Genomic DNA, 27,764 nt, shown 5'->3' on the forward strand with positions numbered 1-27,764 from the left:
CAGCCAACATTGGTCAAAAAATTGGTAAAGAGGAAATTTAAAGGTGAGAGGAGGAGTTTGGGGAAGGAACTGCAAAGCTCAGGGTCAAGGTTAGCTGAAAACAGCCACTGATATGAGGTGATTGAAGTCAGGGATGTGCAAGAGTACAGAAATGAATCTCTCAGGCTGGAGAAGGCCACACATATTGGACAGGGCAATGCCAGGTGGGGAACTTTCAACATGGATGAGGATTTTGCAATTGAGACATTGTTCGACATGGACAAATGAAGTCAGCTAATAAAGGGATGATGGATGAATGAAATTTGGATTGAATTAAGTTCCAAGCAGGTAAAAACATTGACTGCAGATGCTGGAAACCAGATTCTGGATTAGAGTGGTGCTGGAAAAGCACAATAGTTTAGGCAGCATCCAAGGAGCAGGAAAATTGACTTTTTGAGCAAAATGTTTGTTGAGTTCAAGTTTATGTTTGATGAAAATTAGGAGGTCACTGGAATTGTCAAATGTAGAATAAGCAAACATGGGATGTGGGTTTTAGTAATAGGTGAGCTAAGGCTGGATCTGAGTTGTCTCATACTAGTAGCAAGAATTGGGCAATTCCATAAGACCATAAGACATAGGAGTGGAAGGAAGGCCATTCGGCCCATCAAGTCCACTCCGCCATTCAATCATGGCTGATGGGCATTTCAACTCCACTTACCCGCATTCTTCCTGTAGCCCTAATTCCTTGTGACATCAAGAATTTATCAATCTCTGCCTTGAAGACATTTAGCGTCCCGGCCTCCATTGCACTCTGCAACAATGAATTCCACAGGCCCACCACTCTCTGGCTGAAGAAATGTCTCCGCATTTCTGTTCTGAATTTACCCCCTCTAATTCTAAGGCTGTGTCCACGGGTCCTAGTCTCCTCGCCTAACGGAAACAATTTCCTAGCGTCCACTCTTTCCAAGCCAATTCATGACATATATGATGATTCTCTTTTGAAATGAGGTTCCTCCCAACTTCCATCAGGAGAATTGTCACAGTAAGTCCCACTTATTTGTTCTTCTCACAGTAGATAATATGGAATTTGTTATAGACTGTGGCTACAATCCTTCACCCCTGTACACATTGATGTTTGGCCAGTGTGAAGTTTTACAGGAGATCAACAGCAATAAGCTGCTTGCATAGATAGGTGCAGTGCTCCCTGCTAGATTCAATACCGGGGTCAGCTTATTGTTATGGAGTGAGTGACACGTGCTAAGCCCAGAGACGTTACCAAATAGCCAAGACAGAGCTGACAGCTCAGGAGAGCCTGTCGCCATCTGCAAATAAGAATTTACCATGGATCGTGCAGTGGGATTGGTTTTCAGAACCAAGCCCACCCTCAGCTCAAGTAATACTGATGATCACCAATCCTGGAAGCAAAACTAGACAGGAAACAAGATCAGAGAAGATGTAACACTCTCAGTTTAAAAGCACAGGTGCTGCTGGAAATAAAACCTTCCTGCCTTATACCAAACTCAGTGAATCCCACAGGGCTTTACAGTTTTGAATTGAGGTCACTGCTGTAAAACTGGAAACAAACGGCCAAATTACGCTCAGCAGATTCCCATAAACAACAACACGATAATAACCAAACCTGGTTTGCTATCTCAATAAGTTTTGTTTTCAAAAATATACTTCATTCATAAAAATAGTTCTGTAACATATATAGAAACAAATATTGGAATGTAACTATCCCACAAACAAACAAAAGGCATTTCTCAATGTGCAAGGTTATACTTACATGTATCTGAAGCATCGGAAGGGTCCGGTAACTGAATGAACCCTCATTTAATTTTGACAAAAAGACATCAGACAGTTGTCTTTCCCCACTGCACCTTGAAGGCAGCTGCCCCAAACTTTAGGGCGTCTATCAGCATGAGCTTGGAATGTGCCAGTCTGCAACACTCAGTCGAGATTAGAGTGGTGCTGGAAAAGCACAGCAGGTCAGGCAGCATCCAAGGAGCAGAAACATCAGTCGAGACCAACTCCTTGCTCTTTTCAGATAGACCAAAGAGCATCTTTCACAAAGTTGATGGTCCTCCAGGCACAGTCAATGTTTGTCCAACTGGTACCTCTTCCTCACCCTGATTGGCTGTTGCTAAACCCTTGGACAGCCCAGCAAGCAATGCAATTCAAGCTGGCCATTGTTCCTGACAGTTTTTCAATGGCCTCCAAACATCCTAAACTACTTCACCCACAATTGGTTACCTGATTGGTGACACTGTCTCATTTCCCAGCCAATCGAAATTCATGTTTATAATTAATAACCAGAGGTTAGTAAAGAAAATATAAAGAAATCCAGAATTATAATGGAACCACAATAATTATTCTCCTGGCTTTACTCACAGCTGTATTTAATGTTTGACCTTCAAGTCCTGGGGCTATCAAAGTAGTAACAAATTATTCCATCGTTAACTTCATAAACCAAAGGCATCGCCTCTGACTCTTGAACTTTATACCTGGTGCATTCTAGCACTGAAAAATTAATTGATATAGAGTTAGTTCAGTTGGGAGAATTGTAAATCAGAAAGTTGAAGGTTCAAGCCCCATTCCAGATCTTTGTGAAACCTAATTCAAACTGACTCTTCAGTGGTACAGTATTAAGGGAGTGCTGCACTGTTGGAGGTGCTGTCACTCAGGCAAGAGGACAAATCAAATGCACATAAAAGAACCCAAGGTGATATTTGAAGAAGAGTAGCAGATTTCTCTCTTGTGCCTTCTTCACACTATATTCCATTCTGCTTCCTGTTGAGTGCCGTTTGCCAAGATGGATTTGGCCCATTTTCTGTTGTGATCTTTAGTTAGATACTAAATGGTGCACTCTGCATGTCGCTTGCCTGTGACACAGCAGCACTAGTTTAGTGCGATAATGGCACTCTGGGGCAGAGTGTGGTTGTGGTCACCTGTGTCTCCAAGCCCTTATCACCCTGAGACCTAGCATAGGAAGGTTGTTACTAAACTGAGATGGATGCAGAAAAGGTTTCCAAGAATGCTACCAAGTCTGGAGGGTTTGAGTTATAAGGATAGGCTGGCACTTCTTTCCCTAGAGCATAGGAGATTGAGAGGCGACCGTATAGAGGTTAATAAAATCATGAGGGGCATAGATAAGGTGAATAGGTCGTTTTCCCAGGATGGGACAGTTGCAAACTAGAGGGCATAGTTTTAAAGAAAGGGGAAAGAATTAAAAGGGACCTAAGGGACAACTTTTCACACAAAGGATAATGTTTACATGGAACAAACAGCCAGAGGAAGTGATCGATGCTGGTGGTCACAACATTTAAAAGACATTTGGACAGATTCATGGATAGGAAAGCTGTAGAGGGATATGGACCAAACAATGGGACTAGTTTAGTCGGCACGGACAAGTTGTAGCTGAAAATGTGTTGCTGGAAAAGCGCAGCAGGTCAGGCAGCATCCAAGGAACAGGAAATTCGATGTTTCGGGCATAAGCCCTGAAGAAGGGCTTATGTCCGAAACGTTGAATCTCCTGTTCCTAGGATGCTGCCTGACCTGCTGCGCTTTTCCAGCAACATGTTTTCAGCTCTGATCTCCAGCATCCGCAGACCTCACTTTCTCCTCCATGGACAAGTTGTACCCAAGGGTCTGTTTCCATGATGCTGACTGGAAAGGGATATTTATGTGGATGCAAATCTTTCTCATACTATCCCAGGTAATCCTTTCACTAAATATTTTGGAGGTTGGGCTTGCTTGACATTTCCAATATCATGCTCTTCTCTTTTATTCAGGAGTTAACAATACTGAATTTAGCTTGGTGTGCACTCCACAGCTATCCATGCAGGTCTACCAAGGGAAATGTATGAGTATGCTGTCAATAAAATAAATAAAGCTTAGAACTTTTTATTAATTGGTCACAATATATTTTAAAGTGAGGAACATTGGATTAACTCATTCTCAACACATGCTACCTGACCTGCCGAGTATTTGCAGCATTAACTGTGTTTATTTCTTAGATTAGATTAGATTCCCTACAGTGTGGAAACAAGCCCTTCGGCCCAACAAGTCCACACCGACCCTCCAAAGAGTAACCCACCCAGACCCATTTCCCTCTGCTAAATGCACCTAAAACTATGGGCAATTTTGTGTGGCCAATTCACCTGACCTGCACATCTTTGGATTGTGGGAGGAAAACCACACAGACAGTCATCCGAGGCAGGAATCAAACCTGGGACCCTGGTGCTGTGAGGCAGCAGTGCTAACCACCCATTCTTTTTACTGGGTAATTGCTTTTATTTATTCACCTTTGATGCAAATACTTTATAGTAGCTTGGTGTGAAGAATATAAAGCAGTAAAGGAATGAGCTTTTGTGTAATAGTTACACATGGCCAGGTCCTGATAAAGGTTGTTGAGACATTGAGGTTTACTGGCAATAGTTACATTTTTGCAATGGTCTCACATTTTCTTGAGTCTGTCTGCGTTGCTGTAGCTTTGTAAACTTACAGGAAGCAAGTGCTCAGTTCTGGCTCATCTGGTGCTTAGTTTACATTGATTTTTGTATGGCTAACTACTGGTCAGTGTCATCATAGTACAGGTAATGCAAGGTCAGTGTGGTCAACAAAGTTAATAATGTGACAATTGATCCTATAAAAAGTAAATGTGGTGAATTGATAATGGAAAATAAAGAGAAGGCAGATGAGTGGAACAAGTACTTTCCATCAGTCTTTCAGATAGAGAATATAAATCAGGAAATGAAAGTGGACCATGGTGAAGAACTCAGGAAAATTACAGTCAGCAGAAAAGTGATACTGAATATATTATCGAAGCTGAGAACTGACAAAAACCTGGGTCCTGATAGGTGTCATCCTACAGTCTTAAAACAAGTGCTCCGAAGATGTTGATGATTTTAAGGTTTCCAAAATTCCCTCGATTTGGGGAAGGGCCTGTCAGATTGGAAGTCATCGAATGTAACTCCCTTATTCAAAAAGGGAAGGAGATAGACAACAGGAAACTATAAACCAGTTAGCTTAACATTTGCCAGAAGCACAGCTTTTGAAGTTATCATTAAAGACATAATGCCAGGATATGTCGATGCGTTCAAGGTATTGAGGCAGAGTCAGTATATGAAAGTGAAAATCACAACTCAGATATTCCAAAAGCCTGACTGTCAATGGAGGAGCTCAGACTGGAATTGTGTGTTTAAATTCCCAGACAAAGCAGATTAGGGGACAGTGTCCAGGAAACCTGGTGGGCATTTCTCTTGAGTATGGACCCCTCTGACCTTTTTGAATGGTGCCACTTTTATTAAGGTGATAGTTAAACAGAGTAAATTAGATGTTTACAAAGCCTAGTCTAACCTCTGGATAAATATAAAGCTGACTCCCTAACTTATCACCCCCCACAACTACACCTTCCTTGACCCCTTACAACCTTGGAACGGCTGACAACTACTTTAAACCACCACACCCTCTTCCTGCTGTATTGTACTTTGATTTCCAGTAGGCATTTAATAAAGTACTATATTAAAGATTATTGTGAAAAACAAAACCTCAAGGTGTACAGGGTTGCTATATCGATAGAAGATTAGATTTCGATTTATTGTCACTTGTACCTACGTACAGTGAAATGCATATAATGCCATCATGTTCTGGCGCCATCTTGGATTACAGAATAAATTACTGCATCAATTGCACAAATAGTAAAAACCTGAATAAATTAATATTGAATTGATATTACTGAGACTGAAACAGCTTCAAAAGTACATCTTTCTCTCTCTATAGCCTTCACCCTCTCTACTCCTCCAGTCACCACCGTCCGACATCGACCCTGGGGGCAATGTGCTCCTGTTCTGCCATCATTGGCACCGTCGCATCCGCATCTGCTGCCTCCGAGCTGGAGGCGGTCACACTGCGTGCGACCCACCCCTCCTCGCTGAACATCAACGGATGGTCCCTGGCTCTGAGTCAACTGAAGGGTGCTAGCTCATCTTTCACCTTTGCGTTCTGAGATGAAGTGAGAATGGAGATACAGGGGGCCCCAATCTCCCACCAGGGAACATCGGAAGGAGGTTCCAGGGCAACCAAAACCAAGAGACGGAAAGACATTGTTGAAGCCACATGGTTGCAGCTGGACTCACTGTTATGAGCCTGAGGAACCTGCACTCAGGAGCCAAATGCTACTCTCCCCACTGCTGCTATCTTGGATTAGCTAGCTAACAAGAAACAGCGTAGTTCTAAAACGGTCATCTTAAGGTTGACAAGATGTGATGAAAAGGATCTGTGCTGGGGGCACAACTGTTTACATAAATGGCCTGAATGAAGGGATAGTTGCCAGATTGGCTGATCACATACAGATAGATAGGAACATTTTGAAGAAGCCATAAGGAATTTACAAAAATATTTACAGGAGTTAAATTGAGTGAGCGAAGATCTGGTAAAGGTAGAATAACATGGGAAAATTTGAAATAGTCTGTTTTGGCAGGAAGCAGTATGTTATCTAAATGGTGAGAGGTTAAAGAGCTCTGAGATGCAGAGGGATCTGGGTGTCCTAGTGCACGAATCACAACATGCTAGTATGCAAATACAGTAAGAAATTAGGAAAGCTAATAACATGGTATCATAATTGAATGAAAAAATAAAGAGGTTATGTTTCAGTTACACTGGGTACTGTATGTGGCATACTGTGTACATCGTTAGTCTCTTTATTTAAGGAAGGGTGTAAATGCATTGGAAACAATCAGAGGTTTATCAGACTCATACGTGGAATAGACAGGTCAACTTTCATGGAAATGATGGCCATGTGTCTACTGGAGTTTAATAGACCCAGAGGTGAAAATGTGTTGCTGGAAAAGCGCAGCAGGTCAGGCAGCATCCAAGGAACAGGAGATTCGATGTTTCGGGCATAAGCCCTTCTTCTGAAGAAGGGCTTATGCCCGAAACGTCGAATCTCCTGTTCCTTGGATGCTGCCTGACCTGCTGCGCTTTTCCAGCAACACAATTTCAGCTCTGATCTCCAGCATCTGCAGACCTCACTTTCTCTTCAAAGACCCAGAGGTGACTTGATGAAAACATACGGTCTTAACATGGTTAGATGTAGAGAGGACATTTCCTGTCATGAGAGAATTTAGATTTAGAAATCACAGTTTAAAAATAAGGATCCACATATTTAATATAAAATGAGGCCTTTTCCCCCTGTGTCAAAATATTTTTAAGGCAGAGATGAATAAATTCCTGGCAAGCCAGGATATGAAAAGTTATTGTGAATAGGCAGGCTCTAATATGAGGTTACAGTCACGTCAGGAATGATCTTATTAAACAATGGGGCCATTGTGCTTATGCCTCCTCCTTGTTTGTATAGTCAGTGCAAACACTCATATTTCGAGAGTTTCACCTTATTTAATCTTAATTGACACATTGGATGAGATAATTTATTCAAGTGCCTCAACCAAATTATACGGTGGCAGTCTGGAATGATGATTCTACATTTTGAAGGGATTCCAGAAATGTGACCCATCAGTGTCCAAGGGGTCTTAATGGAGAAAAGTGTTGCATTGTCAGCCACTTCCTAGATTAAATCAGCCACACAGTTGCTAGATAATTAAAGGCACAGATGGAGCAGAATTTCCGGATGGTTTAGCTTTTAAAGAGGACTAAATATAAAACTGGAATCTAATTGCCTCTAAAACTGTAAAATATCCTGGAGAAGGAGGGAGGAAATGATTATTATTTAATCATTATATGAACTGAGAGGATTATGTATTTCTTCAATTATTTGAATAGACTAACAGCAATTATTACAGTCAGGAAGAGAAACTTCATTAAAATGCTTCCACTTATGCAGCAAGTCATAGGCAAAGAGTTACTTCTGAGTAGTTACTTGTCTTGCAAGCATTACAGCCAATTTGTGAAGAATCAATAAGCAACAATGCCCTATTTATTTTACACAGAATGTGGGCATCACTGGCTCAGTTGGCATTTGTTGCCCGTTTTAAATTCACTTTAGAAGGTGATGCTGAGTCACATTCTTGAACCACTGCAGTCCATATGGCGAAGGTACACACACTGTGCGGTTAGGAAGAAACATGTTTCTGGTTTTGGTTAAGAGAGGATTGTTGGCTGAGATATCAGGAAGATTCACATTATCGTGGGTTTTACATCCATCTAAGAAAGGGTGTCAAATCTGCAAGAAGTCATTATTAACAATGCAGACCTCCCCCAATATTGTATAACTTTGATTACAATGCTCATGACCTGGTGTGTACATTGAACTCCTGATCTTCAGAGGTGAGAGTGCCACTGACTGAGCCAAGTGATTTTAGATTATTTGACCTAAGATTTAAATTAGGCATAAAAGTGGTAAAAACAATGACTGTAGATGCTGGAAGCCGGATTCTGGATCAGTGGTGCTGGATCAGCAGTTCAGGCAGCATCCAAAGTGCAGCAAAATCGACGTTCCGGGCAAAAGCCCTTCATCAGGAAATTAGGCATGTCCACCCGGCAGCTTGCTGAGATTTTTGACATGGCCTTGTGAAAGAACCCTTAACTACCTCACAGAAATGGTCACACAGAAATTTAAATTGCTGGTTGCAAAAATGTTGTAGAACCGCTCTGACAATCAGAACCTGTTTTATTCCACACTTATCACTGATCTTCTCACTTTTCAGCTCATTAAATGTAAATGCAGGAGAGAAGCTCCTCTGATTGGATGCATAGGAAACAATGGAAAGGATAGGGGATCAAGCTCAAGGTGGTGAGTGTGGTCTGGATTGAGGCTAGGGGCAATTTGTGGGACAAGAAAACTCCTCTAAAATAGTTGCAGATCCCTGTAGAACCACATTCAAGAAAGTGGAACAGGTTTCCCAAGCTTGTGAGTGTGTGTGAAAATGAGAAATGCAGAGAGAGAGAAAAAGAGTGTGTGTGTGTGTATCTCAGAGAAATAGTGGAAGAGAGGGACAGAATGTAAGGAGCATTGAATGAAAGTTAGGGTGCATGGGAGGCAGAGAGGGAGTGTATTTATGTGCAGGAGAGATCCAGACACAAAGCTTCCTCTCCTCCTGCCCAAACACCTATCCAAAAAGCAGGCTGGGAGAGGAGGAAATCTCCCATCATCAAATGCATTCTCCCATGACCAGCTCAAAGCGTATGCTACCAGAGGTGAACTCAAGGTCAGTGTTAGTTAAATTCGACTCCTTAGCTTTATGCCAGTCCCCAAGTCCTTCTCTGGGAATCAAAACTTGGAGGAGAAAGTGAGGACTGCAGATGCTGGAGATCAGAGCTGAAAATGTGTTGCTGGAAAAGCGCAGCAGGTCAGGCAGCCTCCAAGGAACAGGAGATTCGACGTTTCGGGCAAGGGCTTATGCCCGAAACGTCAAATCAAAACTCGGGACCAAATCTGTCTCTCTTTAGCTCTGTTTGATTTTAAACAAGTTTGGAAAGTAAAGATTTTATGACATAGATCTGCTTTTTGTCACCTTTTTAGTGGTCATTTTTGTTAATTATTCATTAACTGAAATTATTGACATATTACTTCCCATTTTTTTTCAGAATGCATGTTTACAATTGGGTCAAACCATACGTTTTTGAAATTTGCTCACCGTTTGCCTGGATAAGGGAAAAACTGAGAAGTGACCTCGCCTTATGAAACGGTTGGACAATCTAAACAAAACACTCCCCAATGACATATCCAGTCTGGTACTGATCCAAATTGGCCAAACCATGCTGTTATATCCTTTAGAATAGCCAAGATAAACCATAAAGATCGGTATTTTTGTTGTGCCTTTCACAATCTCAGCACTAGGTACTTGAAAGCCAATGAGGACTTTTAGATGTGCAATCACTATTGTAATGTTTGACTACATAGCAGCCAATTTGCATGCAGTAAGACACCACCAATAACCATGTGGTAAGAATTAGATCATCTGTGACAAGAATACCAGTAAAACAAGCCCAAAATCCCTCAAAGATCACCAATTAAATAAATTAACCTTGTATTAGCCTCCAACGCAGCAGTGCCTTACTTCAAAAGTAATTAATTGTATATGAACTAAGTCTTTGCATGTGGTGTGGATGTTTCTGAGACATAGCAAGGTGCTATGTAAATATAAATTGTTCTTAGCATTCAGAGTGGTGCTGGTGAAGGTTGATGGATCAGTTGTGCACTTGGGCACAGCGTGTAACATTTCAGTGTTGGACAAATGGAGGAAGGAAAGAAAGTGAAGATTTTATGCTGTCAAGCAAATGAACTGTCAGTTTGATTCTCACCATATCGATTTGTACCAGCACTCGTGAAAGGGATACTGTTGTTTTTAATGCATTACTTTAGATAAATGGTTACAGATTTAATATCAATTACAGCTCTAAGCATTATTATTAGTATGAGACATTGGATAGCTGCTCTGAATTAGATTTCAGACGAGGGTGGGCAGGAGAAAATGATGCTTACAATAAAAAGAGGAGCTCTCAATGAAATACAAAGACAATTGTTACTTGTTTCCTCTGCTGCTAACCGCTCCAGACTGCTATGGCACCACAATTTAACCTGTGGTTCTGGAGTGCTGTAGCCATCAGCTTGAGTCTGTGTGCTGTCCCGGTGCCAACATTTTTAAGAGAAAGGAACAACAGGAGAGTCAAGTGGAGCTCCCAGTGGACTGTAGGTGAGACCAGTTTAAACAAATCTTTCATCTTTCCTTCTGTTCCAACTCATGTTTGGGTATGGAATCCGTAAGAGATGGTATTAGTGACTCTCCAGTCTGGCCCAGGCAGCTTATTCCTCATCTGGGAGTCTCATTAGAAGGCAATTTTACCCTGAAGACCATCACCGAGAGTCAGTACTTTATTACTAAACTCATAAGGAGTACAAAGAATGGGAGGTTGGCTAAACTTACATCAGTCACAAGTTCAGCTCCAGCTGCAGGGTTTTGGCCAGCTCTAGATGACATTTTAGGAAACATTTGACTGCTTTTCAAAGTGTAAAAGAGCTTGACTAGTATGGTTCCAGGGAATACTGGAACAGACTGTAAACACTGGACATGTATTCCTCAGAGAAGGAGGCTTGGAGATGAATTAATAGAGATGCATAAAATCAAAGCTTGTTTTGAAAATGGATAGCACAGCGGTTAGCACCACTGCCTCAAGGCGCCAGGGGCCCAGGTTCGACTCCACCCTCTGTGTGGAGTTTGCACATTCTCCCTGTGTCTTCGTGGGTTTCTTCTGGGTGTTCCACTTTCCTCCCACAGTCCAAAGATGTATAAGTTAGGTGGATTGGTCACACTAAATTTCTGATAGTGTCTAGGGATATGCAGGCTAGGTGGGTTAGCCAAGGGAAATACAAGATTACAGGGCTAGGGTAGGGGGTGTGTGGGTCTGGGTCTGGGTGGATGCTCTTCAAAAGGTTGGTCTGGACTCAATGGGTCAAATGGCCTGCTTCCACACTGTAGGGATAATATGAAATAGGGAGACACCTTCTTCAACAACCAGACAGCATGGGAAAAGATAATTGGCAAATAAAACAGAAGCAATGTGAGGAACACCTTTTATTGTTTAGGGAATACATTACCTGAAAGACTTATAAAGGCAGCTTCAATAGTCGTCATCAAAACAGAATTGGATGAATGCTCAAAGCTTATAAAACTGCAGGGCAATGGTAAAAGAGCAGACCAAGGATTCTTTCTTGATTATATGTTTTATTGAGATATGTCTCTTGATTAAACTTAAAAATATAAGCTGTAAGTATTAATGTAATCTGGAGCAGTATTTTGTAGAGGAATAAGACGGTGCTATTTTCTGGGTCTGCAGATTGGAAGAAGCAAAAGTGGCCTTTAGGAGAGTGATATGCTCTTCTTGTTGAATGTGGGAGTTTAGGGAGAGTTTAAGTGTTACTGAGGATTACAATAAAACTGCATTTAGTTGCAAATCCCTATCAGATCAAATGGATCGATTGGAGTGGCAGTTAGAGGCAATGAGGAATTTACAAGGGCAAAGGGGGTGTGATGGATGGACGCTATAGGAAGGGAGAAAAGTTGCAGATACAGTCACATAGACGGGTTAACTCCAGGAAAGGTAAGAGAGGTAGGCAGATAGTGCAGGCGTCTTCTGTGGCTATCCCCATTTCAAACAAGTGTGCTGTTTTGGAAAATGGAGGTGTGATGGATTCTCAGGGGAATGTAGCACGAACAGCCAACTTCCTGGTATTGAGACTGGCTCTAATGTAATGAGGGGTTCCAATAGATCGATAGTATTCAGGGACTCTCTAATCCGAGGCACAGACAGATGTTTCTGTGGCCAGCAGTGAAAAATCAGAATGGTGTGTTGCCTCCCTGGTGCCAGGATCAAGGATGTCTCAGAGAGGGTGCAGAATGTTCTCAAAGGGGAGAGGGCCCAGCAGGGGATCATTGTACACATTGGAACCAATGACATAGGAAGGGAAAAGGGTGATATTCTGAAGGGAGAATATAGAGAGTTAGGTAGGAATTTACAAAGGAGGTCCTTGAGAGTAGTTAAACCTGGATTACTCCCAGTGCTGCGAGCTCGTGAGGGTAGGAATAGGAGGATAGAGCAGATGAATGCATGGCTGAGGAGCTAGTGAGTGGGAGAAGGATTCACATTTTTGGATCATTGGAATCTCTTCTGGGGTAGAAGTGACAGGTACAAGAAGGACGAATTGCACCTAAATTGGAAGGGGACTAATATATTGGCAGGGAGATTTGCTAGAGCTGCTCAGGAGGATTTAAATTAGTAAGGTGGGGGTTGGGGGGTTGGGGGGGTGGGGGATGGTGGTGGCACCCAGGCAGATAGTGAGGAAAGAGATCAATCTGAGACTGATCCAGTTGAGAAAAGAAATGAGTCAAACAGTCAGGGCAGGCAGGGACAAGGTAGGACTGATAAATTAAACTGCATTTATTTCAATGCAAGAGGCCTAACAGGGAAGGCAGATGAACTCAGGGCAATTACAGAAACATAGCTCAGGGATGGGCAAGACTGACAGCTTAATGTTCCAGGATACAAATGCTACAGGAAGGATAGGAAGGGAGGCAAGAATGAAGGGGGAGTGGCGTTTTTGATAAGGGATAGCATTACAGCTATGCTGAGGCGGATATTCCCAGAAATACATCCAGGGAAGTTATTTGGGTGGAACTGAGAAATAAGAAAGGGATCTTCACCCTATGGGATTGTATTATAGACCCCTTAATCGAGAAATCGAGAAACAAATTTGTAAAGAGATCTCAGTTATCTGTAAGAATAATCGGATGGTTATGGTAGGGAATTTTAACTTTCCAAACATAGATTGGGACTGCCATAGTGTTAAGGGTTTAGATGGAGAGGAATTTATTAAGTGTGTACAAGAAAATTTTCTGATTTAGTATGTGGATGTACCTACTTGAGAAGGTGCAAAACTTGACCTACTCTTGGGAAATAAGGCAGGGCAAGTGACTGAGGTGTCAGTGGGGGAGCACTTTGGGGCCAGTGACCATAATTCTATTAGTTTTAAAATAATGATGGAAAAGGATAGACCGGATCCAGAAGTTGAAGTTCTAAATTGGAGAAAGGCCAATTTTGATGGTATTAGGCGAGAACTTCAAAAGCTGATTGGGGGCAAATATTCGCAGGCAAAGGGACGGCTGGAAAATGGGAAGCCTTCAGAAATGAGACAATGAGAGTCCAGAGACAGGATATTCCTGTTAGGGTGAAAGGTAAGGTTGCTAGGTATAGAGAATGATGGATGACTAAATAAATTAAGGGTTTCGTTAAGAAAAAGAAGGAAGCATCGGTCAGGTACAGATAGGATAGATCGAGTGAATCCTTAAAAGAGTATAAAGGCAGTAGGGGTATACAAGAAGGGAAATCAGGAAGGCAAAAAGGGGACATGAGATAGCTTTGGCAAATAGAGTTAAGGAGAATCCAAAGAGTTTTTACAAATACATTAAAGACAAAAGGGTAACTAGGGAGCAAATAGGACCACTCAAAGATCAGCAAGGTGGCCTTAGTGTAGGGATGCAGTAGCGGGGGAGATATTAAACAAGTATTTTGTATCAATGTTTACTGTGGAAAAGGACGTGGAAGATATACAATGCAGGGAAATAGATGGTGACATCTTGAAAAATGTCCATATTACAGAGGAGGAAGTGCTGGATGACTTAAAACACATAAAAGTGGATAAATCCCCAGGACTTGATCAGGTGTTTACACTAGAGCTCTGTGGGAAGTTAGTGAAGTGATTGCTGGGCCTCTTGCTGAGATATTTGTAGCATCGGTACTCACAGGTGAGGTGTGGGAAGATTGGAGATTGGCAAACATGGTGCCAACTGTTTAAGAAAGGTGGTCAGGAAAAGCCAGGGAACTATACACTGGTGGTGGGCAAGTTGTTGAAAGGACAGGGACATGATATACATGTATTTGGAAAGACAAGGACTGATAAGGGATAGTCAACATGGCTTTGTGCATGGGAAATCATCTCTCGCAAACTTAATTGAGTTTTTTGAAGAAGTAACAGAGGATTGATGAGGCAGAGCAGTAGATGTGATCTATTTGGACTTCAGTAAGTCATTTGACAAGGTTCCCCGTGGGAGATAGGTTAGCAAGGTTAGATGTCATGGAATACAGGGAGAACTAGCCATTTGGGTACAGAAGTGGCTCAAAGGTAGAAGACAGAGGATGGTGGAGGGTTGTTTTTCAAACTGGAGGCCTGTGACCAGTGGAGTGCCACAAGGAATGGTGCTGGGCACACTGCTTTTTGTCATTTATATAAATGATTTGGATGTGAGCATGAGAGGTAAAGTTAGTAAGTTTGCAGATGACACCAAAATTGGAGGTGTAGTGGATCCCGAAGAAGGGTACCTCAGATTACAACAGGATCTTGACCAGATGGGCCAATGGGCTGAGGAGTGACTGATGCAGTTTAATTCAGATAAATGCGGGATGCTGCATTTTGGGAAAGCAAATCTTAGCAGGACTTATATATTAAATGGTAAGGTCCTAGGGATGTTGCTGAACAAAGAGACTTTGGAGTGGAGGTTCATAGCTTCTTGAAAGTAGAGTCACAGATAGATTGGATAGTGAAGGTATGCTTTCCTTTATTGGTCAGAGTATTGAGTACAGGATTTGGGAGGTCATGTTGCAACTGTACAGGACATTGGTTGGGCCATATTTGGAATATTGGAATATCAGAAGGATATTGTGAAACTTGAAAGAGTTCAGAAAAGATTTAGATTAGATTAGATTAGACTTACAGTGTGGAAACAGGCCCTTCGGCCCAACAAGTCCACACCGACCCGCCGAAGCGCAACCCACCCATACCCCTTACCTAACACTACAGGCAATTTAGCATGGCCAATTCACAATGATGTTGCCAGGCTTGGAGGAGTTGAGCTATAGGGAGAGGTTGAATAGACTCGAGCTGTTTTCCCTGAAGTGTCGGAGGCTGAGGGGTGACCTTTTGACATTTATAAAATCATGGATAGGGTAAATAGACAAGGTCTTTTCCCTGCGGTGGGGGAGTCCAGAGCTCAAGGGCATAGATGTAGACTGAGAAGGGAAAGTTATAAAAGGGACCTAAGGGACAACTTTTTCACACAGAGGGTGGTGCATGTATGGAATGAGCCAGAGGAAGTGGTGGAGACTGGTACAATTGCAACCTTTAAGAGGCATTTGGATGGATATATGAATAGGAAGGGTTTGGAGGGGTACTGGTGGGGTGCTGGCAGGTGGGACTAGATTGGGTTGGGATATCTGGTCGGTATGGATGAGTTGGACCAAAGGGTCTGTTTCTGTGCTGTACATCTCTATGACTCTCTGACTCTAAGTGAGATTAATTGGATCACGTTTTAACACAGCTGCCCAAGACTTGGTAAGACAAATGAGGTCTTTCTATGCTATTGTATTCGAAGGGCAGAATCTGATAGTGGTCTGAGCAGCACGATCAGATGAAAAGCCTAATGAGGGCTATATCACCATCAACATTTTTTGTACATTTATCGAGTGATGAGGCAAGATTCTCATGAGAAGTTGCCAATGAAGGGGGATTATTGCCTACTTAGCATATTATTTACACTGCAGCTCACCTTATTAATACTGCAATCTCACCGAACACATTGAACAAACTAAGCATGAAGCAATTGTGACAGACATGTCAGAGCAGGTAACAGCTGGCTTCAACCTGCCATTGGCTGTGAGGTGCCTCTGTGTTGCTCAGAATTTCAGGATGCACCAGTTGCACAGCCATCTCTCAAATTAGCATCTGACATTTTTGTCAAATCCTCATGACATACATTACACCTCTTCAATTCACCTATAGGATGCTTAGGAAGCACAGACCTATGTTGTTGAGTTCACTAACATCTAGGGGTGAAAAGCTGCAGCAGGAACATTTAAGACATAGGGACAGGGACTCAGCTCATATGGTGGACCAGGCTGCATCTCAGGGCTGCCCTCCTGCTCTCACTTAACATCTACCTGCCTGCTGACAACCTTGTCTTGTCCATCAATGCAGTCACATGTCTTGCTACTCAGCAGACCTCTGTCAGCAGGGGACATACATGCATCTTACTGTACAGCAGTGTGTTACATCAATCTCACATCAGCATCCAGTGTTTGCAGCCCTTACTGCAAACATACTGCATGTGCAGCAAACAGGCAGCTATGTCGTAAATTCTGAGGGAAGGAGTCCTCACCAAAGTTCATGGGGGCACCTGTCAGTCAGGGGGTCCCAGTGCAGTAAGTCAAGGGCAGCCTCAGATATCAATTCAGAGAATTGGTTACAATCAAGTCTCCAGTTGGAGTTTTCTCAATCAGACTTCTGTAGTCTGGAGAGTCAGGAAGGATTAGGGAAGGGGGTGGGATTTTGTTGGGGATAACTGTGATCAAGCATCAGTCAAGATGCCTGGGTACTTCTCTTCCATGGTTGACTGGTTAGGTCCTTCAGGGAGTAGGCCACAGTCAGTCTGTTGGGTCCACCCCCAGAACGCAAGGAGGAAGGGAGATGGGGTGAATCAGAGGTGGGGGTTCATTCCCGTATCATGGAGATTCAGGAACCTTTTCTTTAGAAATGGGGACTACAGGCTATGGAAAGGGTGGGGCAACAGTAATTGTCAGAAGGAAATATGGTAAAGTATGGTTGGGATAGGGTTTGTGTGGGAGGAATGTTCAGCAACAGTCAGGCGTTCCCTGGCTTTAAAGGAGTTGTGGGAGGAACAGTATTTGATAAAACCTAGCATACCCACCTCATACAGTAGGAACAGGGGAGCAAAATGTGGGCAGCTGTCGGCTTTTGCGGATGGGTTGATTAGATTACTTACAGTGTGGAAACAGGCCCTTCAGCCTAACAAGTCCACACCGACCCATTCTCCTACATTTATCCCTTCACCTAATTGGATTGTGGGAGGAAACCGGAGCACCCGGAGGAAACCCACACAAACACGGGGAGAACGTGCAAACTCCACACAGTCAGTCACCTGAGGCAGGAATTGAACCTGGGTCTCTGGCGCTGTGAGGCAGCAGTGCTAACCACTGTGCCACTGTGCCGTGGTTGGTGGGAGCTTGGAGAGGTGCAAAGTCTTGGGAGAGGGGCACAGGAAGTGGGCTATCCGAGAGGGATCTGGATGCTTGGGGATTCATTGAGGTGAGTCTGGGATCCACTGGCAGAAGAGTGTGTGCTGTCACCTTCCATCCTGCTGAAAGTCAGAAGTGCACAATGGGAGAGAAAATGGCTGCAACCACATCCAGAATGGGCAGGGTAAGCATCTCGAATTGTGAAGGAGGGGACTGAATGACCCACCGATATAAGGCTGATTGAAGAGAAACAATAACAGCTTCTTATCAGTCAATGAGCAAAGCGTCAAGTTGTTAGTCTCTCAAACCCAGCTCCACTGGGCAGGACACCAACTCCCAAAGCAGCTATTCTACTTGAAGTCATTGAGTTATACAGCATGGAAACAGACCCTTCAGTCCAACCAGCCATGCTAAATTGGTCCCACCTGTCTACACTTAGCCCATATCCCCTAAACATTTCTAATCCATGTACATATCCAAATATATTTTAAATGCAATAACTATAAGAAATCTAGAAATAAGCTTATAATCTCAGGAGCAGCTTCAATGTCCACGCTCCTCTCAGTCCACCAGTTTGTTTGAGTTCAGTCACAGCAGGAGATTCCCAGGGGTCAGTGCAAATGCTTCAGCAATGTCCTCAGAATCTCCCTCATGAGATCAATCGTCCCTGTCCACTCAATTCCTGGCTCCCATCTGACCAAAATAGAGATGGTTTAGTCAGGAAGGCATTAGATGAATTGGGAAACTTTCTGACCAAATGGGGTTAACTTGAGGTGTTGCTAAGAGTTCACAAACCTCCAAATGCCTCATTTATCTGATCTTTCCAGGCCTGTCTAGAGGTTGTTAGCAGAATCTGCAGATAATGTATTGGACTTAGCAGTCAGCTCCAAACCCAATGAATTGGAATGGAAACAAGTCATCGTCAATCCCAAGGGACTGCCTGTGAGAGGGATGGAAAGGGTGAAGGTTATAAAGAAAAAAGAAGGTCATAGAGAATGATATTCAAATTGATAAAATGTAACCAGTGACTTCAATCATAGATCTGTGATGGGATGTGCCAAGCTACCCAACTGCAACGTAGACATATTTGGGAAATAATCGTAAAGATTTGCGATGACTCTGCATTAAAGCAAAGAAAGGTAGTATGGGTGAACATTGGAGACCACAGCTTATGGACATAGGCAGACATGTGACAAATGCAGTTCAGTGTAGGTAAAAGGGGTATATATTTTGAGAAGATAGAAATACACCGTAAATGTTCCAATATTTAATGGAGTGAAGAAACAAAGAGATCTAGGAGTACAGGTAGTACTTGGAAACATTAAACTGACTCAATAGTGATTAACAGTGGAGCTATGACTAGTAAAGGCACAGTGAGTTCTTAAGGAAGGTCCTCCTTCCTTAATTGTTTTTATTAGTTTGTGGAATGTGGGTGTCACTGGTCTCTCAATACACTCAATTCCTCTCAGGCACATTTCAGGAAGTTGCATCTTTAATTTATGCAAATATTCTGCATATAAGGTCAAATTCTCTCAAAAGAATACAAAAACCAGCCAGCTTCTAGTAACTCACCCAAACAGAACTGGGAAACAGTTTATTCAAGTCACAACTAAACCTGATGTAGTCACACCAGACATTCAGACGAGCTAGTATCTTGTCCAACAGGGTGTCTCAATGATTAGCACTGCTGCCTTACAGTACTAAAGGCCTGAGTTCAATCCCAGCCTTGGGCAACAATGTGTGGAGCTTACATGTTCTGCCTATGTCTGTGTGGGTTTCCTCAGAGTGCTCTGGTTTCCTCTAGTCCTAAAATGTACAAGTTAGGTGGATTGGCCAAGCTAAATTGCACATAGTGTCCAGGGGTGTGTAGGCTGGGTGGATTAGTCATGGGAAATGTTGGGGTGTGGGGGTGGGTCTAGATGGGATGGTCTCCAGAAAGTAGGTGAATGGTCTGCTTCCACATGGTAAGGATTCTATGAGTCAGCTCATAGCAACCAAATTGATTCATATGGCCTCTTCTGCAGACAACAGGAACTGAGGGCCCCGGTAGTTCTCAAAGCTAACTCAACAAAAGTTAGCAATCGAATTTGAGATCTTCCAATTATGCAATCATTTACTCATTCAGCTTTTGACTCCTATTTTTGTTGTAATGTTGTTTTACAGGCCATTTCATGGGCAAGAAAGATTACTCTGGCTTTCCAAATTCAGACTTTGTTGCCAATAAATTTGATTCTGATCTCATGAGGGACATTCAAAGACTAAAGAACAGAGCACTTCTCCAAGATCTCATCAGATACCTCCCATCATTCGTGAAGCATGAGACCAGGGACAGAGCTAACAATTACAAAGAACAAGCAACAGTCAACAAAAATAGCATAAGGTACAGAAACATGGTTAACATAGCTCTATGTAAATCTTATCTAATGCAGTTGTTGCTGAGAGGAGCCATGTGTCCTTTATATCAGGCTGGAAAGTTAGGTCAAAGGCCAGGAACATGAGGAAGAGATTCTGATAATGTCTGCCAATTCTGCATCCACAGCTTAAAATGAAATTATGTGCAAGAATAGGAATAAACCATCATGTCCATAAATTTGTTCTTGATTAATCTGTGTTCCCACCTACTGATCTTCCTACAGTGTAGAAGTAGGCCATCCAGCCCATCTTCTTGCCCGAACCTTCAATCTTAAATGTACAGCTCTTCAAGTTGTCCTTCAATATTGTACACCTCTAGAAGCAGTTCTCCTTGTCTCTTGACCACATATATGATGGCTACTTCAATATCCATTTCCAATAATTCTGTTAGCCTTTTGGGAGATAAAGGAGGAGCTCTTAGTTTGTCTCCTTTCTCCCCTTATTCCTGACCTCCTCCTTTCTATATTGTGCTCCCTGGATTTGAACCTTCACTGGAATGAATGATTTGTCTGATGCAGATCCTTCACAATGGAAATACCTCCCTCGGTCTTTATGAGGAAAAGTTAAACCTGCCTCAGGAATTGGTTTCCTGCTTTCCAGAGGCAACCTACTTAGTCTCGTCTAATGATTAAACCCAGAGGTTATGGTGCAGCCAGTAACTCAGTCTACAGCCACAGATAATGTGTTACGTAGTTCGGGGCCCAATGTTTGTGGTATTCTGACTGCTCTTACATTAATCAGCTGTATTTTTGATTCTTGCTGAAAATGTGTTACTGGTTAAAGCACAGCAGGTTAGGCAGCATCCAAGGAATAGGAAATTCGATGTTTCGGGCATGAGCCCTTCATCAGGAATTTCCTGATGAAGGGCTTATGCCCGAAATGTCGAATTTCCTATTCCTTGGATGCTGCCTAACCTGCTGTGCTTTAACCAGCAACACATTTTCAGCTGTGATCTCCAGCATCTGCAGACCTCATTTTTTACCCGTATTTTTGATTCTTCCCCTGCATAGATTCCCAACTTTAAAGAAACCAAAACTAGAGACAATCCACAAATGGTCGTACTTCTGTTTATCCCATACTGAGTGGGCGCTTTCGGTGCAATCTCACAAAGTTTGAGTTTAATTTGGCCCAAGTTGCCCCTTAAAAGTACACAAAGATAAGGTAGAGGAACAGGAGTAGAGACATGGCCCATTCAAACCTGCTCTCGATGTCATTCAATATGGTCATGGCTGATATTCTGTCTCAATTCCATCTTAGGATCTGCCCCTGTGTTTAGGAGGCATTATTGGACTTTTATTTGGCTACAATTAACAGTTTAGAAGAAAGTGAGGACTGCAGATGCTGGAGATCAGAGCTGAAAATGTGTTGCTGGAAAAGCGCAGCAGGTCAGGCAGCATCCAAGGAGCAGGAGAATCGACATTTCGGGCATGAGCCCTTCTTCAGGAATGTTAGCAGTTCATTAGCATTGCAGCATTAATACATTTCCTGCTAATTACCTACTGAGGAATTAGCCAAAATCAAGTCATAGAGTTATACAGCAGAGAAACAGACCCTTTGGTCCAACTTGCCTGCTCTGACCACACATCCCAATTTGACCCAGTCCCATTTGCCAGCATTTGGCCCATATCCCTCTCAACTCTTCTCCACACACCCATCCAGATGCCTTTTAAATGTTGTAAATGTACCCACCTCCAACATATCCTCTGGCAGCTTGTTCCATACATGCACCACCCTCTGTGTGACAAAGTTACCCCTCAGATCCTTTTTAAATCTTTCTCCTTTCACCGTAAACCTCACCCTCTAGTTTTGGTCTCCCCACCCTAGGAAAAAGACTTTGGCTGTTCACCCTTTCCATGCCCCTTATGATTTTATAAACCTCTATAAGGTCACCCCTCAGCCTCTGATGTTCCAGGGAAAATAGCCCCAGCCTATTTAGTCTCTCTCTTTCACTCAAACCCATCAGTCCTGCTAACACCCGTGTAAATATTTTCTGCATCTTCTCAGGTTTAACAATCTCCTTCCAATAAAAGGGTGACCAGAACTGTACGCAGTATTCTAAACGAGGCCTCACCAATGTCTTTCATAGCCGCAATATGACATCCCAAATCCTATACTCAATGCTCTGAGCAATGGAGGCAACTGTGCCAAATGCCTTTTTCACCACCCTGCCTATCTGCAATCACTTTTGAGTATCAATGCATCTGCACCCCTAGGTTTCTTTGTTTGGCGACACTCCCCAGGGTCCTACCATTAACTGTATAAGCCCTGTCCTGGTTTGCCTTACCAAAATGCCTCCAGAGATTCCTGAAGGTCTCCAGGTGCCTGACTACTTCTATTCAGTCTGTGTCTGTTAGAGTAATTGGATTTTCGATGACAGTCGATAAGGAGTCAAAATCCAGAAAGGACCACAGGCATTTCTCTCCATGGGAATGGGACAATTGGTTACCTATAGCTTGAGTGCAACCAAATGGTAAACATGACAACCTCACTGACAATCCATCTAGTTGGCTACTTACCAATGGTGTGACAGAGCTGTACAGATCTGCCTGGATCGGATACCAGATATTTATTAAAAATTGATTCATGGGAGTCATAGACATCACTGATAACAGCAATATTGATTGCCCATCCCTAGTTTCATTGAGAAGGCAATTTTGAGCTCCTTTCTTGAACCGCTGCCATCATGTGATGTTGGCATACCCATAGTACCCACAGAATTGGGAGTTGCTAGTTGTTGATCCAGTGGCAGTGAAAAAGCAGCAACATATTTCCCAGGCAGAATGGTGTGAGAGTTGGAGGGAAACTAAGGGGTGGCAGTGTTCTCATGAGTCTTCTGCCGTTGTTCCTTCACTTTGTAGAGGCCATGGGTTTGGAAGATAAAGCAAAAGCCATAAAGAAGTTGTTCAATTTCAAATTTGATCAGCAGTTGTGTCAGAAATAAAACATTGCTGCCTGGAAGAGATCATCACTCAGTCATCACAACGTGAAAATGGGAAGTGGAAGTGCAGGTTTGACCACATGAGGAGACAGTCAGTATTTGAAACAGAATTTTTCATTGACTGTTTCAAATATTGACTGTCTCCTCATGTGATCAAACCTGCACTTCCACTTCCCAGTTTCACATTGTTTCTTGCCCTGCCACTCGAAAAATCAGCAGGCAATGCCAACTTGCCAATACCATCTACCTTGCACTTCTTCAGCAAATGTTAATTGGCTAGAGATGAGGCTGGGTCATGAGCTTTAATGAGACAGGCAGACTTTTAACCATTAAGGAATCAAGGGTTATGGAGAAAAGGCTGGAAAGTGGAATTGAGGATTGTCAGATCAGCCATGATCTCATTGGTGATGGGCTGAATGGTCTATTTCTGCTCCTCCATCTAAAGGTCTTATAGTTTTCTCCACCCTCACTGAGGAGGAAGTCCCATCTCAGAGAGTACCAGCCAATCTGATTAGCCAACGTCTCAGTAGCCCTAGTTAGTAGCTCTGTGGCCTGGACTGGAATCCAGTTCCAGGTGAATTTGGGACAGAGTCACGGAAATGAAGGAATAGAAGTAAGAAGTAGTCCCCTTAGTCTATTCTGAATTCAATAAGATATTGGCTAATCTGTTTATGTTCCAAATTCTACATTCTCATCTATTCTTCTTATTTCAAAGTTCCAAAACATAGCAAGAGCTTATAAAACTGTAATTGCTCTTCTAAGAAATCGAGAAAATCAGCTCCAGCACTAAAAACAACTCAAAAAATGAAGCACTTCTCACAGCCATGATTTTCTCCCATCCACCACCTTGGATAGATCTTTTGGGATATTTTTGGAATATTACATTCAATTCTGGCCTCCTTGCTATAGGAAAGATGTTGTGAAACTTAAAAGGGTTCAAAATGATTTACGAGGATGTTGCCGGGATTGGAGGGTAGAGCTATAGGGAGATGCTGAGTAGGCTCGGGCTATTTTCCCTGTTTGTGTGAGATCCTGGGTGGGCTTGGCAAGGTCAACCTGGTAAGGATGTTTCCACTTGTGGGTGAGTCCAGACCTGTCAATCTTTTTTGTGCTTTTTCTTTAAATTTGATGTTTTCCTTGACTTATTTAGTTAACCATGGATGGTTGGTCCCCTCCGTAGAAATATTCTTTATAGAAGGAATGCACTTAGTCTGAAGATTCTAAACTATCCTCTCTCTTGCTAAACCAGTATTTATTGCTGATCTGTCATTGCTGTTGGTTTGGAGTGACATGTTGGCCACACAGGGTAAGGATGGCAGATGGAGTGATTTTAGAGAGGTTTATAGAGTCATGAGGGGCATGGATAGGGTAAATAGCCAAGGTCTTTTTTTCCGAGCTAGGGGAATCCAAAACTAGAGGGCATAGGTTTAAGGTGAGAGGGAAAAGATTTAAAAAAAACCTAAGGGGTAACTTTTTCACACAGAGGGTGGTGCATGTATGGAATGAGCTGCCAGAAGAGTTGGTGAAGGCTGGTATAGTACAAAATTTATAAGGCATCTGGATGGGTACATGAATAGGGAAGGTTCAGAGAGAAATGGTCCAAATACAGGCAAATGGAACTAGGTCAGATTGGGATATCTGGTCAGCACAGACAAGTTGGATCAAAGGGTCTGTTTCCATGCTGTATGGCTCTATTGTGTCACTCTGATGTATTATCTTTTATTGATTCATGGGATATAGGCAGTGCTGGCTAGCATTTAATGACAATCTCTATTGGCTCAGAGGGCAGACAACCACATTGCTGTGGGTCCAGAGTCACATGTAGGCCAGACCAGGTAAAGATGGCTGTTTTCTTTCCTAAAGGGCATTAGTGAACCAGATGGGTTTTTTCAGGCATTCAACAACTGATTCTAGTCATCATTAGATTCTTAAATCCAAATTTTTATTGAATTCAAATCGCACCATCTGCCATGGTATGATTTAAACCCAGGTTCCCAGAACATTTCCTTGATCTCTGTATTTACAGTCCAACAATATTACCACCAAGCCACCTCCCCTATTGGTCATGTGACCTTCCTCTATGATCTATCTCTGTGATCTATTCCTTAGCCTAGTACGCTAGTTAATTTCAATTAGCTCCATCTTCATACCCACATAGTTACTCTTACTGGTGTTTCAAATACTAGTCATTGGTACAGTCTTCTCCCCTTCAAACAGAATGTAAAATTCAATCATACTGTGCCATTGCTATGTTGGAGTTCCTTCATTCTGAGATTATTAACTAAACTTGTCATGTTATGCAAAACCAAGTCTCTTGATTATTGTTATCCCTTTATCTCTCTGTTGTTACTGCTGGGGGAACGGACCTGAGGGGAGGGCTGCACCATACGGAAAGGAGACATTTGAAGGAGGTGATCCCACTTCATGCCAGAGGCCTGAGCAGGAGTCCTGAAGAAGGGTTACACCCGAAACATTGATTACTCCCACTCCTGATGCTGCCTGGCTTGCTGTGTTCTTCCAGTCTCCTGCCTTTCCACCTTGGATTCCAGCATCTGCAGTTTATTTTGTCTTGAACAGGGTAACTTTCCAGGCAGACCCTTGCTCGAGAACTTCTGCCTGTCTGAAAATACACACCAAGAAGGGAAACCCGTTACATGGTCCTGAACTGCCCACAAGGGCCTGCATTGAGGTCAAATTAGGCCAGCGAGGGACAATCTGTGTTTCACTCTTCGTGCTGTAAAATTTCAGCTAGCTCAGGGCGGACAAGAAGAGTGAAAGCTGTACAGGAAATGTTATTATGTTGTACACCCAAAGTGCCCCCACATTCCACATCTGTCCCCCCCAACATCTCCCACCTCCCCAGTCACCTGAAAGACTTGATCATCTTATGGACATACACCAATACCCATGTGACCATAACATGCAGCATATGTCGTGGAATAATGATCCCATTAGTTGGACAGCACATGCAGAAATTCAGGAGGATTTATTCCTTGACATCAATACAACATATTGAGATGGCAGACAAAAGTGTGAAACCACATGTTTCTAAAATTGAATCAGTACCTGCAGTCTGCTTGAAATTTGCTGTAACGTTCATTTTTTAACACCATCAGTCTGGGTGGAATTGATTGAGTGGTCAAAGACCAATGTCTAGCCCAACACCCACTCAGCCTTCTAATGATTCCTATCTGCCATTAAAGCTAAGCGCAATCTCATCAATGAATATCTCTATAAGCAGATGTATATGGTAGAATATGGAGGCTGGTCACTAAATAACACTGTTATTTTTTGCAGGCTGCCAGTTATTCTTCAGCAGTTCTCCAGAAGGAAGCAGAGAGCAGAATGAACCATGGATTCACATAAATCATTAGAAAACACAAATTAGGGTGTTCCCTTCTGTTCTACAGATGTTGAGTTTTATTCAAACTCAGAGTTATTTCAATCAACTTTAAATAATTATTTCAGCCTAAGATAAATGTTTTTCACTTCTTAATGCTTTTCTTTGCTGAATTTCTTCTGTCGTCTTCTGAAGACACACTGGTCGTTGCTGGGTTACAGTTCCAGGGAAACTGATACTATGGCTCCCTAGGCCAGGGCTGGATTAGGCAAAAGTGAGGACTGCAGATGCTGGAGATTAGAGTCAAGAGAGTGGTGCTGGAAAAGCACAGCAGGTCAGGCAGCATCCGAGGAGCCGGAGAATTGACGTTTCGAGCAAAAGCCCTTCATCAGGAATCAGGCTGGATTATAACATTCAAAGGCCTTTATCTATGTAAATCTGAAGTATTCCCACGGCATACCATAAAGGGGATTATTCTAAAAGAATGACAATGAAGATAAAGATATCACAGCTTTATATTTACATGTATAAAAGCAAAGGTGTAAAAAATTAAAGGGTATTTAAAACAAGTATCTTGGGATATGCTTTCTTGTATTGTTATGGTTCCAGATGATGGAATACTGGACAAGTCAGATCTCAGAGTGAAACCTGGTTTGACTGATCACAAGTTTAATACTTATGATTGCTATTTTCTTCAAGTGGGATGTACATTCACCATAGACAACTTAAAATTTGTCTTTTAGAGGAAGTATTTCATCAGCATTAGCTGTTTCACCATCAATAATATTTTTTTCCACTTTATTTAGACAGCTGTAGCTTACATTAGGGAGTTTTTCATTTGCTTTGAGTTCCATTTCACCAAAACACATTTTGGATTTATTTCAAGAAGTGCGAAAGTGTCAAGTAAAGCTGTACTTGTGTCTGTGGGGCTATCGATGCATCACGCCTGGCCTTGCTGGTTTGGTGGAAGTGACCAAACAAATAATTTCCATGAATGCAAATATTAATTCTTCCCTCTCCCAAGAACACCGACTGCAATTTGTTTTCAAGTAATTAAAAAAAAAGGAAAACTCAGTAAATGCCAGCAATGGAATTAATTCATTAATTTATTCTTTATACTTGAGTGTGTGCAATGAATTCTTGAGGTATCAGGAGAGCATTCAGCTACATTCTGAAGTGTGGTAGCAGACTTGTTGACTCTTTTCCTTCTCCACAGATGCTGCCAATCCTTCTGAGTTGCTGCATCATTTTCTGTTTTTACTTCAGATTTCCAACATCTGCAGTGGTTTGCTTTTATTGGAGGATTCGGCCCTCACAGATTAAAGTTAATGCTATCCACAGGTTATGTTCACACACATACACTTCTGGCAAGAGGTTGCTGGTTAACCCTGTTTTTTCCCCTCAACACTGAGACCAAAATTGTGTCCTCAGTATCAGCCGACCAGAAACAAGGGCAGCACCTCTGTCACTTCTACGTGACACCAAGATTTATTTAAGAAGCAGGTCTTAGTGAATGTGAGGTATTCACTTAAGTGAAACTGGCTGCTGTGTGTG

At 42.5% G+C, this 27,764-nt stretch overlaps 1 protein-coding gene across 2 annotated transcripts in view; it reads left to right on the forward strand.

The window, feature by feature from the left end:
* The window catches only part of malt2 (MALT paracaspase 2), a 73,663-nt gene extending 46,951 nt beyond the window's left edge, over positions 1-26,712 (forward strand). The window contains exons 17-18 of one of the 2 annotated variants that reach the window (XR_009646196.1): positions 19,684-19,900; positions 26,168-26,250. Coding sequence is in view for 1 of the 2 variants with exons in the window: in XM_060846361.1 (XP_060702344.1) it covers positions 26,168-26,236 (69 nt within the window). In the remaining variant the exon portion in view is untranslated. Of the gene's footprint in view, positions 1-19,683; positions 19,901-26,167 lie in introns of both variants that reach the window. The other variant, XM_060846361.1, reaches the window with a different exon arrangement.
* The last annotated feature ends 1,052 nt before the right edge of the window (positions 26,713-27,764 follow it).

Source organism: Hemiscyllium ocellatum, chromosome 28 (assembly GCF_020745735.1).
Source record: "Hemiscyllium ocellatum isolate sHemOce1 chromosome 28, sHemOce1.pat.X.cur, whole genome shotgun sequence".
NCBI classification, from domain to species: domain Eukaryota; kingdom Metazoa; phylum Chordata; class Chondrichthyes; order Orectolobiformes; family Hemiscylliidae; genus Hemiscyllium; species Hemiscyllium ocellatum.